General features: G+C 38.4%; 2 protein-coding genes across 2 annotated transcripts in view; one reads left to right on the top strand and one right to left on the bottom strand.

The window, feature by feature from the left end:
- ppox (protoporphyrinogen oxidase) overlaps positions 1-3,633 on the top strand; it is a 16,131-nt gene extending 12,498 nt beyond the window's left edge. The window contains exons 10-14 of the mRNA XM_023271601.3: positions 19-132; positions 631-780; positions 1,386-1,428; positions 1,521-1,688; positions 1,789-3,633. Coding sequence (XP_023127369.1) covers positions 19-132; positions 631-780; positions 1,386-1,428; positions 1,521-1,657 — 444 coding nt within the window. The 3' untranslated portion in view covers positions 1,658-1,688; positions 1,789-3,633. The remainder of the gene's footprint in view (positions 1-18; positions 133-630; positions 781-1,385; positions 1,429-1,520; positions 1,689-1,788) is intronic.
- Positions 2,599-19,202, bottom strand: rbm42 (RNA binding motif protein 42). Its single transcript, XM_023271602.3, has 12 exons — positions 18,995-19,202; positions 16,750-16,806; positions 14,242-14,377; positions 14,063-14,132; positions 13,665-13,736; positions 12,584-12,738; positions 11,231-11,401; positions 9,195-9,329; positions 7,172-7,289; positions 3,914-4,011; positions 3,069-3,165; positions 2,599-2,857 (listed from the first exon to the last, which is right to left on the bottom strand). The coding sequence occupies exons 2-12, from the start codon at positions 16,803-16,805 to the stop codon at positions 2,745-2,747; spliced, it is 1,221 nt and encodes a 406-aa protein (XP_023127370.1). The 5' UTR covers position 16,806; positions 18,995-19,202; the 3' UTR covers positions 2,599-2,744.
- Between the last annotated feature and the right edge of the window lie 128 nt (positions 19,203-19,330).

A 19,330-nucleotide genomic window follows, 5' to 3' on the forward strand; every position in this document is an offset into this window, starting at 1 on the left:
GTGTCTCTGTGTTGTCAGGGTTTTGGTCACCTGGTTCCTTCATCAGAGGATCGGGGTTTACTAGGAGTGGTCTATGACTCCGTCCCCTTCCCTCAACACAACAGACCCGATGGACAAACAACCAGACTGACGGTACACACCCACTGCTACTCTCTCTGTCTCTCAGAACATTATATGTGTCGCATCGTAGTTCATCCATGTGGAAAAAGTATTTTGTATTTTACCACTCAGTGTATTCTTAATGCAGCTGCTAATTCCTAACGTGTCAGCTGTTTAACTTTAGATCTCAAACATTTAAACATTAGATTAAAAAAGTGCATTTAGTTCCACACTGTATCGTGATGAAGAATATGTGGCTATCCTTTAGTTTTTTGCCAAATCAAAGTGAAATCAATAATTAAATACTCTGTGATAAATACCCAAAGACTATTCAGTTTTATAATCTGTGTTCTGTGCACGTCAGTACTAGCGGTGTAAAGACGAAGCAGCTATTCAGCACAAATCATAAAAACATATTTATGCCTTTTCCACATTACCAACTAAATACATGTAGGTTTCCATGGCAATGCAACGAAAACAGTGTCCAGTGCTGTAACTGCATGACTCCATTAACATGACCGTGTCTTCTAGGTCATGATGGGCGGGGCCTGGTTCCAGGAAGTGTTTGGACCCCCAGAGGCAGTAACAGATGAGCATCTTATAGCAAGAGCCACTGAGGCGGTGCAGTGCCACCTAGGAGTCACAACAGCACCCATCTGGAGCCGAGTAGCTCTACAAAGGGTATGGCAAGATTGTCTGTGTAATATATGTATGTATGTATGTATGTATGTATGCAAGTGTGTGTGTGTGTGTGTGTGTGTGTGTGTGTGTGTGTGTGTGTGTGTGTGTGTGTGTGTGTGTGTGTGTGTGTGTGTGTGTGTGTGTGTGTGTGTGTGTGTGTATATATATATATATGTATTAGTTTTTCTTGTAAACAAACTATCATTTGTATTTGTTTGTGTCAAATACAAATGATAGTTTATTGTTTAAAAGAAAAACGAACAAAAATAAAATCTACCAAAATGACCCAATACTTTTATGGAACCAATCAATTTTAAGTTTTTAATGGCTTTTTTTTAGGATGTGTTTAGTGTTTTAGCTGTGACTGCACTAAAAGATATTGTACTTGAAGACCTAGGAGTGATTCTTAATGCAGTATTACACAAATGTATGGGGTGTCCAAAAACTTTTTTCCACCACTGTATGTATATATTTATATTTTAACTTAATTTTTAGTGCTTATAAACTGTGACTTTAGATATTTCTTACCTATTATACACTGAAAGTCATTCCTCCAGCCACAAACATTTTATAAAAGTGATAATCTTTGTTGTTCTCCTCATCAGGACTGTATTCCTCAGTATTATCTGGGACACTTTTCAAAAGTGGGTGAGTACTGATTCGTAGATAACATCTAAAAATTCAACATTAACAGGGTGTAGGAAAACACTATTTTAAGGTGTGTTTTTCAACCTTTCCAGAGTCCATGCGTCACTTCATAAGGGAAAATAATCTACCGCTGTCTCTGACTGGATCCTCCTATGATGGCGTGTCAGTTAATGATGTCATCTTTAGTGGACGAACAGCTGTACAGGAGTTGTTGGGAACTGGAGTTTGAAGGAGCTTGTCAAAATTCAAACATGACAACAGTAAGTCAATCAGTTATGGAAATATATACTTTGAAAGATCTGATACTTGTGAACCATTAATCCAACTACTGATGCACTTACAAGGTTGTTTTCCCTCCAGTCCAGCCTCCTGTGTACCAGCACTTCAGTCTGCTGTATGCACAGAACATACATGAATATGAGTGTCAGTGAGAGACCACAGCCTATGGACATGAACATCTGTAACTTTTCCTCCTGAAATGCCTCCTACTTACCAACAAGCACACGTCTAAGGTTGTTGCTTGTATGAGCTTATGAGGAAAAGTCATTGACATCAGCTGTAGTGGTTTAAACAACTCAAGATGTACATAGAAAATACAAAACTGTCTGAATGTCTCATGGCCGAGCTGCTCCAAACTGTGAATGAAATTAGGACCCAGTAATAAGCTGCATTAATTTATTTCAAAGCAGATTACACATTTTGTGGTTCTGAGACCAACACTATTTTCTAATAAATAGAACTGCCTACAGATTTTAACTAAAGCTTTATTGTACTCATGAGCTGTTTTTCGTGCTCTTTTCATCACTTGTTGATGTTTATGGCTTGTTATGTAGTTTTTTTAAAAAAAGGGTTTTATTGCTGACAAATTTCAGTATATGGCCTGAATTTGTGAACATCAGCTAAGTCCTCTTACTGCCACACTGAGGTGGTGTATGTTGGAAACAGAGCAGTCCTGTCAGTGGGTTATGGTCAGGAGTTTTGTGAGGATTCCAGGACATATTCTATCTCATAACTCCAGATTTAATAATTCATTCTGAGAAGATGTATCCACAAAGAGGCCCTAACCTATCACAAGCAAAATAATAATAAAAACAAATGTGTTCAGTTCCAATAGACACTGATTGCAGCATTAGGTCTGACTTACAAGTAAAAACAAAAAACAGCCATATCAACAACTTATAAATGGTGGTTTTATTTGAGGAAGAAAAAAAAATGTAACACCTGTTCAACCTCAGAGACTGGACAGGTCAAAATAAGAATAAAACTCAACATCATCTGTCCCCTGGTGAGCACAACACATGAAACCCCACAAAACATTATCTGAGGCCCAGTTTTTTCTTCTCTTTCTGTTTCTTGCGAACAACTTCAATGTTGCGGTCCTTCCACATGCTCTTCCTCAGTTTGATGGGTCGACTCCCAACGTACTTCCCTGGACAAACGGAAAAAACAAAGTGAAAAGGACACAGAGTCAGATTTACATTCTGTCTAAAGTTTTAAAAAGGGAATGCAATGGAAGCAAAGAGGGCCATCAGTTAATGAATGTAGGTCACCAATTCAGTGACATAAATGACCATCCAGTCATAAAATGTGTATAGAAACATCACACTATAAATCTTGTTCACGTCTGTAAAGACACTGACCGTTCATCTCTCTCATGGCTCTGACGTAGTCGTTCGGATCTTTGAAGCTCACAAACCCGTAGCCTTTGGTTTTTCCTGTCCGTTTATCTCTGACCACCTGATGACGACAAATGGGAAAGGTCTGTACAACTTCAGATCCATAAAAACTGCATCATTCCAAATTAAAACCTCCTCATTAAATGACTGGTGTAACCTGTCTTATTTGTTTAGATTCAACAAGTCTGGCTGGTGAAATTAAACTCCAGTCATTTGGTAGATTGGTAGAAGAGGGGGCAATTACTTTTTCACAAAGGCCAGGGTTGGGCTGGACAGCATTTTCCTTCAATAAATGAAATCATCATTTGAAAACTGCATTTTGTGTTTTTTTCTGGGTTGTCTTTGTCTTACTATAAAATGAGTTCAATGATCTGAAACATTAATATGTGATAAATCTGTTGGGGGACAAATTTTTTTTTGCAAAACAGGAGGCAACGCTAAGCCTCTGACTCACATGATGTACAAGGACATTCCCAAACATAATACTATGTCCATTGATATCTTTGTTGAATAAATGATTTAAAAGGCAGCTTTTCCTTCCTTGTGATCAAATATACAACCTATATATGTAAATACCATCTCACCAAAGAATCAAATGTTTTCTTGTCCAAACATGTTTTAAAAAGGCAGCAACGTCTGTATGATGCATTCATTTTCCACACAACTATCCATCATCACATACAGATATCATTTATTTACAATAACTTATGATGAATAAAATGTTCTAGGAGTGGTCAGAAATTATGCCAAAAACTACAAAGTCCAAGATTCAGAAGAATTTGAAGAGCAGAAAAACAAAACAACCCAACCTTAGCTTTGAGGAAAGATGGGTATCTGCTGAAGGCTCTGGCCAGTATGTCGTCATTGACCTCATTACCGAGATCCCCACAGAATATACGGAAATCATCTGCAACGAGGAGAGAAAACAGAATTCACTTCACACTGACGTAACACTGTCAGAGAGACAATGTTGACTTCATCAGAAGGTAATCAATACAAAAAGCATTAAAATCACCACGGCTATTAAAAACATGCCTTTCTGATTTTGTATGTTTTTTGTTCTAATTTTAATTTTGGAAACATCCAGCTTTCTGAATGTTTGGCTCTGACACTAAAGGATGCATCTAAGTGATATCAAACGTGTGGACCGAAAGAATTTAAAACCCATCTTAATGAACCAAAATAAAGCCTCTCTGGCAAAATCAACCAACAGTAAAACACTGCAGTGACAAAAAGTGGTTAGAAAACAAAGTTGTAGCCCTTCACACATTCACCAGCATTTGATGAATTGTCTGTGTGAGGATACGTTTAGTGGAAGGATATGCTGAAGTAAATATACTGGTATAAATGAGTCTCAAAAAATTAGAACATCATGAAAAAGTTTCATATTTTCCATCAGTTATTTAAGAAAGTGAACATTTCATACACTCTAGACTCATTACATGTAAAATGAAATATTTCAAGCCTTTTTTTGTTTACATTTTGATGATTATGGCTCATCAAAATCAAAAATCCAGAAACTCAAATTATTAGAGTTCATTTTGAATTAAACTAAATTACCATTCAAACAGCATAAATACCATGTATCTTTCAGTCTAGCTCAGTGCAAGCTACCACAATCACAGGGAAGACTGCTGACTTGTAAGATGTCCAGAAGACAAATCTGTGGATCCAGACTATAAGCCGCATCACTGCCAAAATCTAAACACTTGGTCCTTGTGTCATTTCTGACCTTCTCTGAAAATCTCATTCAAATCTGTTGGTCTGTTTTTGAGTAATGCTGCACACGGACAGACAGACAGAGACAAACCAACGGTGACCATCACATAACTCTGCTGCGCTCCTTGGAGTAATAAAAAAACTTGAAATATTTCACTTTCCGAGTCTAGAATACATAAAACTGTCACTTTCTCAAATAACTGAGTGAAAATTTTTAACTTTTTTTTTTTTTAAACAATGTTCTAGTGTTTGAGATACACTAGGACAGGGGTAGCCAACACGGTGCCTGCGGGCGCCTGGTTGCTGCAGAGACCATGTGAGTTGCCCTCAACACAGGTTCTAAAAATAATACTAGTCACCATGGAATTCCTTATCAAAATTTATAGTTGCTGTTCTTTTAAAATCAAAAATACTTATATCAATGCAGATTTTAAATTACAATATTTGTCATATTTTTAAAACAAAAATGTCTTCGGTGTAAATGAACTTTGACCGTGTCCGAGTCAAAGTTCACTGCGCATGTCCAACCACTACGTCATTCTGCTGCAGCGTCCGGGCGCAGACATTTAGGGAAGCTAGTTGTGGTTTTTACACCCAAAACGTTACAGAGAAGTGAAAGAGAAAACGCTATTTTCACGATGACTGGGAGGAAGAGTTGTTTTTCACGACAGTGAAAGATAAATGTATGTGTCCTATTTGCGGGGCGACTATTGCGTCGGCAAAGCGGCACAATGTGGAGAGACGCTACTTTAGCCGCTACAAAGCTTCCATGCTAACTAGCCACCTGCTAGCACATAGACTGTATGCGCACTACGGACAGGAAAAGTCCGGGACTTAAAGGCAGCTTTGACATTTACTACGCGGCGAAAAGTTTCTTCGTGGAGAAAAATGTACCATTAGAAAAGCTTGTTTTAGTGACGCGGGGCTCCTCCATGACGGGTCGGCATGCAGGCTTCATTGTACGATGCAGAGGTGATGCAGAGGTGATCCAGACTTCCCAACATTCCTACATTACCACTGCAGCATTCACCAGCAGGACATATGTATGTACAAAAGTGGCCGGATTTGATCATGTGATGACTCGTGTCGTGAAGATCATAAATGGCTCCAAAGCCAAACAACCAGGACGTTGAAGGTGCTGCTGGAGGAGCAGTCAGCTGAACATGGTGACCTGTTACTACACACAGACACCCCATGGATCAGCAGGAGACCAGTTTTGCAGCGTTTTTTTTGTCACTTTTGGCCGAAATCAAAGAGTTGATGCAGTCCAATCTCGCTGCTTGAGGACACTGTGTGGATTCTTGCCCTTGTATTTTTAACAGACATCACAGGGAAACTGAACCATCTGAACCGTGAGCTACAAGGTAAAGGTAAGACATGATAAGCTCTGCAATGCCAGGCTTCCCACTAACACACATTTACAGACAGAGAAAGAGGTAACATATGTTGTCATTCAAAACACCATGCCATTACACAGAAATGTGAAAAATAATTTGTTGAAATCATGTAATGATTTGTTGTCATGATCTGTTAAAATGTTGCAATGCTGGTGAAAAATGCTGGTGATTAATACTAATGTGATAGGATTGATTTCAAAATGTGAAAGAGTTGATTTTTTTCTTCCATAACTGATAATTTGTACAAACATGGGGCAGAGTTCATGAATTGTTCAAAAATGTTACAACGGTAGAGGTTTGCACAAATGAAGCATGATTTGCTGACAGTTAATGATTTCCTAAAAATGTTAGAAGTGATAATTTGCACAGAAATGTAACTGGTGTGATTTTGAACAAAATGCTGCAAATATGCTGATTCATACAAAACTGCCAAGAAAGATATTTACAAAAATTTCAGAGATGAGATACCTCTGACTTTTAAATATTGGAACAGATTTCCATATATATATATATATATATATATATATATATATATATATATATATATATATATATATATATATATATATATATATATATGTGTGTGTGTGTGTGTGTGTGTGTATGTCTTTCCTACCGCCATTGTGTGGAAATCATTGTTAATAATTATTGTAAGGAATAATTAACATAAATGTGATCAGACAGTATTTTTACATATCATTTTCATTATTATTATTATTGTTGTTTAAAGATGATGGCGCAAGTTTGCTACTGAGGAAGTTTGTATCAAACAAGGTGTCCTTCGTACTACTCAGTACCCTTGAAGTTGCTCTCAGGTTCAAAAAGGTTGGTGACCCCTGCACTAGGATATTCTACTTCAGCATACACCTCTAAACATGACCTCATTTATTTATTTTTAAATTGCTTTGACTTATTCAAATTATTATCTCCGGTCCCTGGAGCGCTTTGTACCTGAATCCCACTCCAACAGACTCTGGTCTTCCCAGCTGGTGCCTGCTGCAGTTCGGATACATTTTTTCACCTTCTCAACCTTTGCTTTCTTTTTGTCTTCTGTAGCACTTTCCACGGGCTGGAACACACAGAGAGAAAGAGACGTTATATGCCCTCTTTATGTGTTTATCCTCAGTAGATAATATTAGAAGTGAACAATATAACTGCATGTCTCTGTGCAGGAAAAAGCATGTAGTAAAGTTTGTATTCCAATCCATGCTTTGTGTGCCATTGCAATATTCTATGACATTACCCTACATCCACATGAAAAGCACTTTATGGTCCATCCACCATTTATTGCTCAATAATCCTTTGAAAAACATGACTAAATTCAACCTCTAAAACTATGGTTCAGTTTGTGGCTAAAGCAATAAGGATATGTCTAAAGTAGTCACACTGTGAACAATCTTTGCTACTTGTATTAACCATTAGCCAAACAAAACAGTAAAACTCCCCTGGATTGAAATGAACATGTTTCTATCAGATACAACAGATGTGTCAAGACTGCAGGAGTTCATAGTTTCTTCAACACTCAGCTAGCACAATCATTTCTACTCACTTTATGCTGTTTGTGTTATCCTCATTATAAAGTAATGTGTCAGAAACTAGAGCACAGCAATGGCTACATTTAAAACAATGGGATCATATTGATATAGCCACACCTGCAATATGTCTCAGTTAGTTTCTGCGGTTAGAAAAAGTGATTGGCAGGATCCTCTTTCTCTACAAATCAGAACGAATACAAAATGTACTTTGATGTAACGCAGAACAGGAGAATCTAACAGATATAAATTCCCACTACTGGGGCTCCATGGCATCCATCATAGGAAAAATTCGAGAGGCATTTAGGTCACATTAAGTTAAAATTAACAGATGCAATTCAAATATAACAAAAAATGAGAGATTACATCAGCAGAGGAGACAGAAAAACAACTGACTGGGGTCTTAACACTGCCTCAGTGGAACCAACATGAATGACTGAAGCCACCAAGTCTACTCCTGCTGGGTATTTGTTTCGTCTGAGTCTAAGGTTCCATTTCTGCACCTCTGAAGATGAAACCCTGATATCTTTTGTCTATGAAAAATACATTTTTTTCCACCCCTTTTCACACTGACAATGGATGATGCCGATGAAGGGTCTGTGCAGTCATGAGGAGATGAATCAACATAGGCGACACCATATGTCTAAAAACGTCGACACGATTGATACGAACACTGTTTTCTCTACTCTGACACAAACACTTTGTCTCTTTCCTGTTCCAAAATTACAACACCCTCATAAAAATGTTTCATTTAGACTACCGTTCAAAAGTTTGGGCTCACTTAGAAATGTCTTTATCTTTGATAGAAAAGCAGTTTTTTTCAATTAAGATAACATTAAATGAATCAGAAATCCAGTCTAGACATTGTTAATGTGGTAAATGACTATTCTAGCTGGAAACGGCTGATTTTTAATGGAATATCTCCATAGAGGTACAGAGGAACATTTCCAGCAACCATCACTCCTGTGTTCTAATGCTACATTGTGTTAGCTAATGGTGTTGAAAGGCTAATTGATGATTACAAAACCCTTGTGCAGTTATGTTAGCACATGGATAAAAGTGTGAGTTTTCATGGAAAACATGGAATTGTCTGGGTGACCCCAAACTTTTGAACGGTAATGTATAAAGGAGTAACTTCCCAGTTTGGTGACGTTTGGTGCTCCTGACCTCTAATCCATTCATGACCTTTGCTCCTAATGGGCCAATCTCAGAAATTTTTGTGGCTGAATTCAAAAAATTCCTGCCGTTTAAAATCTGTAAAAAAGGGCTCTCCAGAGAAGTGGAGGTCGTTACAGCAGCATGTTCAAATGACTTGCTAAACTATCACATATGGCCATAAAATTCATGGTGAACATACTATTGGTGCATTCTGAATTCATACTGAATCCTTCCTAAAGCTTCAGTGTTAAAGAAAGCTGTAGAGGAAACAACTAAAGATTCACCTCAGTGTGGACGGGCTCAGGCTCAGGCATGCTTGGCCCAATCATGGCGCTGCTGTCTTCACTCTCCTTCTTGTCCAGTAGACCTGCTGCCATCGCTGCTGCCTGCTGCTCTGCAACTCGCGCTGCCAGTTCTTCCTGAAACATCCAAAACAGACACACTGATACAGGCTAGTATATGGAAACCTAATGCTGCAGGAGGCCTTAACATGTGTCAGAACAAGTTTCACAATCAGTAACACACAAAAACATGCATAACTAATACATAACGTTAGACCTGTTTTATATATTAAATTAAATTAAATTAAATTAAATTAAATTAAATTAAATTAAATTAAATTATATATCTCTGCACTTTTAAACTTTATTTTTATTTTTTCTGTTAAAAAATTTTGCCACCCTTGTATATATTGTAAATAAAACTGCTGTAACAATGTAAATTTCCCCTGGAGTGGGGAGAAATAAAGAACTTTATCTTTATCTTATCTTATCTTATATTAGTGCAAGGACCTTCTTATAATTGCTCTGTGAATTATTAGGTCCATCATCTGCATGAATCAACTCCCCCAGTCATAGTAATTTTCATAGTTCAAGTACAGGCAGAGGGGGAGGAGTGGCAGCAATCTTCCACTCAAACTTATTAATCAACCAAACTTAGCTATAATTCATTTGAAAGCCTTAGTCTTAGTCTCACACATTTGAATTGGAAAACATAAGTTGTGGTAGTTGTTGTATATCGACCACCTGCTGCTTATTCTGAGTTTCTATCTGAATTCCCAGAGTTCTTGGCTGACTTAGTGCTCAGTACAGATAAAGTCATTATAGTGGGTGACTTTAACATCCATGTGGATGATGAGACTGACAGCCACAACTCTGCATTTAGCTCATTGTTAGACTCAGTTAGTTTTCCTCAAAATGTAAATAAACCAACTCACTGTTTTAATCACACCCTGTTGCAAAGAAATTGAACATCTTGCTGTTTTTCAACAAGACTCTATTTCGTCTGGTCCTTTTTGAAATACATTTGAATTTCAAGAACGGATTACAGAGCATTTACCAAGAAGTTCCATTATAGCAGATGTTTATCTGATAATGCTATAACTTAATTTAAGGAAATGATTAAATGCCATATGCCCTCACAATAGAGAGCAATTCCTCTAATGTTAGTCCCACACAGCTGGATAATCTCATTGATAGGACTGCAGCTTTACTGCCCCAATATTGAGACGTTTGCAAAGAGCCTGAAAACATCTACATGCCAGTATTAAGTTACAGTCCCAGCACCACTTACGGCGCTTTTCCATTAGCACCTACTCGGCTCGACTCTACTCGGTTTGTGAGGTTTTCCACTAGGACTAGTACCTGGTACCAGCTACTATTTTAGTACCAACACAGGACAGGGAGTGATGACACAAGAGCGCGACTCCTTCACGAAAACTGCTGTGTTTTGTGACTTCAAGAAAATTTTACATTAATTATCCTATTGATGGCAAGCTCACTGTAAACTATTTGGTCTATCTAATCTAAAGGTTGTTGTGAATTATTAAAAGTTTTATTGAAAGGCATGTCTGTGACAACATAGTGAATTTTGATGTTTCATCCTTAAGGAGGACTTTGTCGTAACCTCCATGTCAACATTCACTCACTGTTAGAACACCACCTACTAGCAAACAGGAAGTCAGCCTAATGTGACAAACGTCATCCAATTAACAAGAAATTTGCATAGCAACATGAAATGGCAACATGAAATAACTTCAGTGGATGTTCTCAAATGCCACATAGTGTAAACTAGGAGTGATATGCAACTCCTCTTTGCAACATCTAATAACAGTCCAGGCCTGAGGACATTGACATGCCCTCAACAAAACTAATCCACTGTGTTGTATCCCAACGGGCACAAAGACGCAAGAGCCTAATCACCACTGCTTGTAAATTTCCTATACTAATCTAATCTTTCCATCTAAAGTGGATTGCCAAAGAAGCACTCAAACACAGAAGTACCACTTGTGTGGCCATATATTGCTAAAAAATGCAAATACCATTCTGGCTTGTCTCTGAGCCCGAACATCATTTCTTTTATGTCCAATAGGGGCAGGAGGAGCAGAGTACACAGTTGGTGCTGCCTGGATGATGGACGGTGTTGTTTTGACAGGAGGCAGGGGTCCATGTCTCACAGGTGGAGCAGACACCATAGAAACCATATCACCAACCTATGGAAGACACACAGAGAGATTCACAAACCTAGGACAGGCAGGTCACAAGAGAAGTGATGTGGAAGATACTTACTAGCCATGTTGACACAAAAGTGAATCAAAAGTAGAGTACGTCATTCCTAAGAAAGTCTGTTTATATTTCAACTCAACAGCCAAACAAACACAAACCATTTTCTTCAGTGCTCCTTCTGAAGCCTCACTCCCCAAATTCATGGATACAAATTGTCAAAGCACTAACAACTGAGCTGGAAACATTTCAGCCTTTCCTCTAAAAGTGGATGTCTCTCTCTAATAGCTTAAGCAAGTCAAACATTATAGGATAAAACACCATTAAACATGAGAGCACATAAATGCAGGATCACAATCCCAACGGAGTTCAAATGAGTGAGTTTAGATTTGTTTTTTACGTTTCCCAGGTGAAGCTTAATTCACCACTTGAGGCTACTTGCTGCTGCAAAGAAGGAGCCCTGAGAACAACCAGCAGACATGGAGTCTTGATCTGTGCCCCTGATCAAAGAAGAAGCTGCTGCTGAAAGCGGCTTCTCATTCTGCATTTTCTCTTGGAAACATGAAGAGCAGTAGCCACTGTCCCTCACACCTGTTCTACAAGCTGTAGCTGCACAAAAACATTCAGTGCAGAAACTAAGAGGGCGTGACGTCTTAAAAATCATCTGAATTCATTGAGGATGGGACGGCATAGTGGCTCGGTGAATAAGAGCATCACCTCACAGCTAGAAGACCCCTGGTTCTGTGTGGAGTCTGCATGTTCTCTCTGTGCCTCCGTGGGTTCTCACAGGATGCTCGGGCTTCCTCCCACCATCCAAAAACATGCCGAGGTTAACTGGTGATTATTAGCGTATAGACTGGCGACCTTTACCCTAAATCAGCTGGGATAGATTCCAGCTCCCAGCGACCCTAATGAGGATTATGCAGTGTACAGATAACGGATGGATGGATGTCCTGTGTGCACAGTCTATGTCTTACCACAAGAAGGATGCCCTCTGTTGGTGGCTGGCTGCACTAGCGTTGTATTAACTGGTTGGATTAGAAGGCTTACTCAACCTTTCAGTTTACCCTGGTATCATCTCCCGTTACAGGAACAGTAAGCACTGACATCATCACAGTTCAACATTAAGCAACGTTGTTCACACAGACTCATGTTCTGCTTTCAGTTCTGACCTGAGGTGCAGCAACTATGTGTTGGATGGGATGAGGAGGACCCTGAGGTATCTGGCCCTGCAGGGAAGACGGCAGCACCATAGGAGGTGGTGGAGGAGGCCGGGGCAGAGGAGGGGCCATGGGAGGACCACGCATTACCTGCAGCCTCTGACCGCCTAACAACACAGTGATAGAAATTAACACACACCAGTCAGTCACAAGAGTGCTAAACTCAGTCATATGACAGATCTAAAAGGTAAGTGGGCTAATCCCGTGAAAATAGTACCAATGTAGGGCTGGGACTCACTGACTTCTAATAAATCAACTTAATATCACCTCAATATTGACATGAACACAAGACATTTAATGACACATCCTGACCATCGTTGCAAAGGAAAGCTGGTAATACTTATTATACTTGTGTGGAGTAAAACTGGACAGGCCTTAGAGTTTATGGTTGGGGTTTGTCTCTATTTCATTTGCTAGCACATCTAGCCTGTTAGATAGCAATAGGCTCATTTAAGAGGAATTGCATCTCGCCTGGTGAGCAGACAAGAGCAGGACGAGAGCACAAGGAGTGGAATCAAAAGTCGGCAGTCAAGGTGGTCAGTTTTACAGGAACACGACGATTCAACAAAATGCTCTCAAACATATCTGAGCTGAGGACTAAAATATTTGTACAGATATTATTTTAACAATCCTCACATCCTGTTTACCAGAAGTTTTAGTGAAACTCAATACTAAAAGATTTAAATCAGCATTAGTATTAATATACAATAGACCAGAACGATGCATCTTTATCTATTCAGCTTATCTGACTGACACACATTACCACACAAGTAGAATAAACATTCAACCTGCACAGATCACCTTTAAGAAAACATTACAATTTTCATTTTCTTAAATAATTGATGTAAAACATTAAAGTTTAAACAATATTGTAACAGTTAAAGATGCACTAGTAATATGGTGCAGTCATATTCAGGGACTGACAAACATGCAGTGTTCAGTCACATCTAATTGGGAAATATCCTAGAATCAGAAAACTGTTACAATTATTCCTAATTAAACCCCTAAACTCTTAGTTGAGTGGTGATCTTACCAGGTCTCTGCAGGATATGTGGAACAAAGGCTGGTCTCATCATGGGAGGCGGCGGTTGACGTACTGGAGGAACTGGGACAGATAGAAGTCACACAGTGAGTGTAAATATTATCTGAAAGGCACAGCATGACAACAGCCGTTTGGGCTATGAGCCACAAATGTCAGCTTAAGCACGTCTTAAGCATTCTAAACTTCATTTAATCTACACATAAATTAATCTGTCTCTCTTCTGAGAATGATGAGACACACCTCAATATTTGTATGACTCATTTTGAAGTATCTTTACTTCCTCTCTGAATTTCATGAAACTATTTGAAAGATATCAAAATAGATAGCGACTAAATGTATTCAAAGAAATATTCAGGCTATATACGTGTGTAATCTAAGTATATTTTTACCTGGTCCCACAAAGGCTGGTGGTGGAGGACCAACAAAACTAGCAGCTCTGGCTTCTAATGTCTGCTGGACCTGTGAGAGAAGTGGACAGAGTGTGAAAGATTGTATTGTTCATATTACGTTACCTTAGCAGGTCACATAAATTCAGCCATTAAGATGAACACATCCATAACATACAAACCTGTCTGTAGGTGTTGGTGCCAATAATAGGTCGCACTACTGGAACCGCTGTGACAGCCAGAGCTACAGGTACTGCTTCCATGACAGGCGGGCTTCCCGATACCGGTACTGGACCCCCAAGAACCTCCTGCTCAAAACTACAGAGAGAGAGGGGCATCATTACAATCAGTGGGTTTCAGATGCTTCAGGTGTACAAAAATAGACCTGAAAGTGTTATGGAGAGGAGAGCTTTCTGCTCATAATGATGACAAATGGTGTCATTGTGGACACATTACCATTAAGGAATGTTCCAGCAGCCTTGACACTGAACTATTTGCAGTGGGGCTACGTTCATATCCAGGGAGTTTTCAAACATCACTGGGTTGTTTACATGTTCATTGGGCCGATATTGAGCCTTTTTCCACTTATCTGTATTGCTGTTTTTGTTATCAGATATTAGTGCATTTGCAGAGCAGAGCAATGCTTAATAGCTGAGGTACCAGATACTTCCAAAGTTCTAACACCCCAATCTTACCAATGCATGCCCAGTGTCTCTGTTAGACTGAAAATGTCAGAATAATTCATTGCTGTTGTCACTGCAATAGGAACTGATTGTGCTAACAGTACTAGGCTAAGGCTAAGATGTTTGTTGTTATTCCTGTGGCTAACACTGTCTGGAGCACCTGTAACATCTTTGTAAAGTTAGACTACCTTCAGCAATCTGCTCTAACTGACAGACTCGTGTGTGTAGCAAAGACACAACCTGCAAAGATCAGCTACTTTCACAGTGTCGCTAACGGCTAGAGCGAAGTCAGGAAGCAGCCACAAATGACCCCAAAACAGGTTCTAGAAAACAAAATAATTTAAGGTATGGGTCTTAGTGGGCGATAAAGATGATAGAGCAATGAAAGATTCATAACAAACTGAAAAAAGTAGCAGACATAACTGCAGGAGGAGACAAACAGTTCAATCTCAATAAATCGATCTCACTGTAAACAGAACAGAGCAAACTGATGCTTTCAAGTCATCACTCCTGCTGCTAGTGTGCATGTTCAGCTAGAGTAACTTATTATTGAAGAAATATAGTTATTAAAGACAGATTTCCTGCTATCACATGGTATTTCTGTATAGGATTTAATGCATATCTGTCACAAATATCCATTATCAGCCTTTCCTAATTACCAATAATGCATATTGGTCCATCCCTAGTGCCATGATCCACTCAGTTACTGCAAAACTCAACACTTTGGATCTCAGTGCTTAACTTAAATGAGCTTCGTCTCACTTCCACTCAGCTTGTGGACAGCCCTTATTAATTAATACTTTTTTTCTGAATCTAATACTGGGGATTGATAGATTTTTGCAACAGTTTTGTTTAAGCATTTACTAGTTGATTCTCTTTTGAGATAGCAAAGGATGTTTTAAAACAAACAAAATCATTTCACAAATAAAATAAATACCACTATTTTTACTAGAATCTTACTGTCTCAGACAAATCTGAGATTAAAATCCTCAAGTTTGGTACAAAATCCACATTCATCAGGATGGTTCCAGAAGTTCAGAGAAATCTTTTCAATTTCAAGCATTACTTATTTTTTCATGGGCAAAATCTAAATGTGCTTAGATAGATGGGGCCAGTTAGACAGGAGTTTGTGACAAGAAAATGGCTTTGTTCAATGTCAGTGCATCAGAAAGTCATGGAGGAACAGACGCAGATGACACAAACAACTGTAATATTAATTTAACAGGAGTTAGAGGCCTTGAAGAACAAAAAGGGGATAGAAAAGAATGGAAAAAGATGCATCAAAGACATGCAAAAACCAACCATTCCAACTAGCAACAGAGAGACAAACAGGGAGGGAACAGCAGCTCTGAGAGTAGCAGGTGAAGATGAGATGGCGTTGATATATTAGATGTACAGCAATGAGATAAATGCAATAAAACTTAAAGTAGTTTAGTTAAATTCCAGTGATATTGCACTTGTTTGTATACCAAAGTGAAGTTTATCACAACACAATCAGCTTTTTTACCACAACTACTTACCATCATTTAATCTTCACTGGTATCTTTATTCTAATTTTTCTACAAATGATTATTATTTATGTACATGCACATCACATTTAAACATAAATAGCTACAGTATGACCCGCAGTGACCTCTCCTGCAATATTCTTGTAATATTGCAATAATTTAATCTAGTCATGCAATACACCTGATCTGAGATGAAGTGTGCTGTTTGTGCATCCTCAGATCGACATATCAACAATCTGAGACAATCCATGTCTTGTAATGTGAGCAGAAGAGTGTAGTAGACACAGTGTGGCTCAATCGAGCTACCATTGTGATTTAACAACTGGACTTATGTTAATACTTGCATATTATTAGAAGAAAAATGTACCTAGGAGTCTCGGCGTTGGTTCAACTGAATTGCTCTCCAAGATTTCTGGCTATGGTACTGCTGCCAGATGCATTAATGATAAGTGAAAAACTTTGTGTTTTTGAGATTTGACAAAACAGATGATGTACTCACAGAGCCATTTCTGCCTCCATCTCTTTCAGGCGCTCCTCTCCTGACTTGAGTGCCATGCTATAAGACAGAAACATTGAACAAAGGTCAGCCAGATCATTTCTAAAATTAGCACCACACAATATAACAGATAAAATAGCATAACTGCAAAACAATCTATTACGATGACATTGTTTTCCTAAATTTAGACTGACATTATTAACATTAGTAGTTGACAGTAAAGCACAGTTAATCAGTTAATCAACAATGCTTAACTTAGCTTGTGAAGTCCAGAGTAGTGTGGATGTAAAAAAAAAAAAAAACTCTGAAACTCCTCGTTGCTTACAAACAACGTAATTTTTTCACAAATATGACTGTCTGTTAAAGAGCCATTGCCTCCTTGAATACAGAGAAAGTTTAACATACTACCACTCAGGGTTTCTGAACCTTGGCCTGTACTTTTCATTATCAGGATTCACTGAACCTAACAACTGTAACTGGGAAAAGCAGTGTTAGGAAGCTGGTTACCACTTCTTTAAGTCACCTCAAGTTTTTTTTTGTTTTTTTTTATCTTGCTCAGGGTTTTTGAATGAAAGAAGTTGGCAAAAGATGACCAATAACAAACATGGACAGGTCTACTGGCCCCAGAATGGCATATTTTACACAGGAAGACCAAAGAAATACAAAGATCGTTGACACATAATACAGCCTCAAAGTGACACAGATGCAGGAGTCAAAAATACATAGTTAAAATACTTTTAAACTTTACTACAACACTTTGCCAACAGCTGGCCTTCATAGCAATGAAAAGGAATACTGGTCCATAGTGTACAAGCTGCTTGGGTGTAATAGAATAGAATAGCTTTATTGTCATCATATATGTGGGCATGACAAAAATATAAATAGCTGCCACTGGACGGCTCATTGAAAACAAGCTATGAGTAATAAAATAAAATAAAAACAATATTAAATAACAAAATCCAATGCACATATAAAACAAGACTATTAAAAATGACAACGTGTGCAAAAGAGGCAAGATGTATACAATACTGTGTGGGAGATAAATTCAAAGAAGTAAAACCCAATAAAATAGAATAAATATAGGCAGCAGATTGCACATAAGCAGCATTTGAACCATTAAAAGTGACACTGTGCATTCAGGTTTTCAGGTGTTTGGAGTTCAGGGGTCTGATGGACCGTGGGAAAAAGCTGTTTCTCAGCCTGTTTGTCATTTTAAGGATCTGAGTCTCTTCCCTGATGGCAAGCAGGCTGAACAGTTTTAGTTTCTTATTCCTGATTCATGCTAATTGCCACCATACATCACAAGACTGTATAACAAAAAAACAAAACAAAAAACAGACGTATTCCTTATGTGCTACTTACAAAAAGACAAATTAACAAATAAATAAAATTAAGCAACAAAAATAAAACCACATCCATGGTGATGTTAAATGGGTTTGGTAGCAAGTAAATAACAGTAAAAACATAATTCACAGGGGTCAGTATTCTTATTGAACATTGTAGGTCAACTAGCTGGCTATAGAGCATTGGTGTTTTGATCAGTTTCTGTTTATTCTAGCTGCCAACCCGGACATCTGGCTAAATGCTATTACAATGATATGAACATTATCGGTATTTACGACACTGTCCTGCATCCTAACCGTCCATAGTTTTGTTTCAAATCGTTATTTCTGCGACAAGCCAAGCTTTTCAGCTCAGCCACAGTTAGCAGCTGGAAGCTAAGCTAAGCTAGCCCAGAAACTGATCCATCTTTAATGCAGCTATTAACCACTAAGCTAGCAGCTAACCACACTAACATACACCTACTGGTTTCTACACTATTGCTATTTATTATATCTACCTCCCATGGATGTTTAAATATTTAAAATAAAAACTACTTGGCTAGTAAATAACCCTTGCCATGTTTACTGGAGGACATCGTTCATCCAGCCAGGTTTGAAGGAGCAGCTACTGTATCTTAGTCTTTTGTTTCATGGTATTAGATCATCTCACTACCAATTCAAGTAAATACACACCGTCTATTTATATGCCTGTCTGTAATATAAAGCCTAACAAACCCTGATAATTGTCACTAAGTCCAGTCCTGTGCTCAGAAGGCCTGGCCCTGAGCTCATCGTATGTTTGAGTCTCTGTATTTATAATAATACGTGATTAAATGATCTACAAACACAGATAAATTACACTTCGCACACATTATGAATAACGTGGACTCAATAGCTGCATGCCAAAATCTAAAACGTGGAGTTACCTTTCTGTATGGTGAGGATTTCTCCTTCTTCTTCTTCTGTATTCGGTGCTACTAAACTGAATCAGGTCATAACCCTAAACTCTGTCGGTAAAGATTAGTGGCTCACTGTAACGTTGAGCAGTAGGAGTGTTTCTTGTTCGTTTTTCCCTCTACGGTTTTTCTCGTTTCTTTTTCTTTTTTTCTGTGCTTTTTTTCCTTTTTTTATTTAAAGCTGTTGGCAAACCAGTTTAAAGGCTCATTACCGCCACCTACCGATAATAATAAAAATCTTGAATCAGAGTCCCGCTGTCAGACCTCCAGGACAGCAGGTGGCGCCAAACACTTGTCACGTGGCTC

The sequence above is a fragment of the Amphiprion ocellaris genome, chromosome 9 (genome assembly GCF_022539595.1).
Source record: "Amphiprion ocellaris isolate individual 3 ecotype Okinawa chromosome 9, ASM2253959v1, whole genome shotgun sequence".
NCBI classification, from domain to species: Eukaryota; Metazoa; Chordata; class Actinopteri; family Pomacentridae; genus Amphiprion; species Amphiprion ocellaris.

What these genes read in the sequence shown, in the direction of transcription:
- rbm42 (XM_023271602.3), bottom strand. Translation starts at nt 16,805, where the DNA reads ATGGCACTCAAGTCAGGAGAGGAGCGCCTGAAAGAGATGGAGGCAGAA. An exon ending in TCTGTTGGAGTGGGATTCAG is followed by an intron (nt 4,012 to 7,171) that starts GTACAAAGCGCT and finishes TCCTCGTTGCAG; the next exon opens with ATGATTTCCGTATATTCTGT. An exon ending in AGCCATGAGAGAGATGAACG is followed by an intron (nt 2,858 to 3,068) that starts GTCAGTGTCTTT and finishes CCGTTTGTCCAG; the next exon opens with GGAAGTACGTTGGGAGTCGA.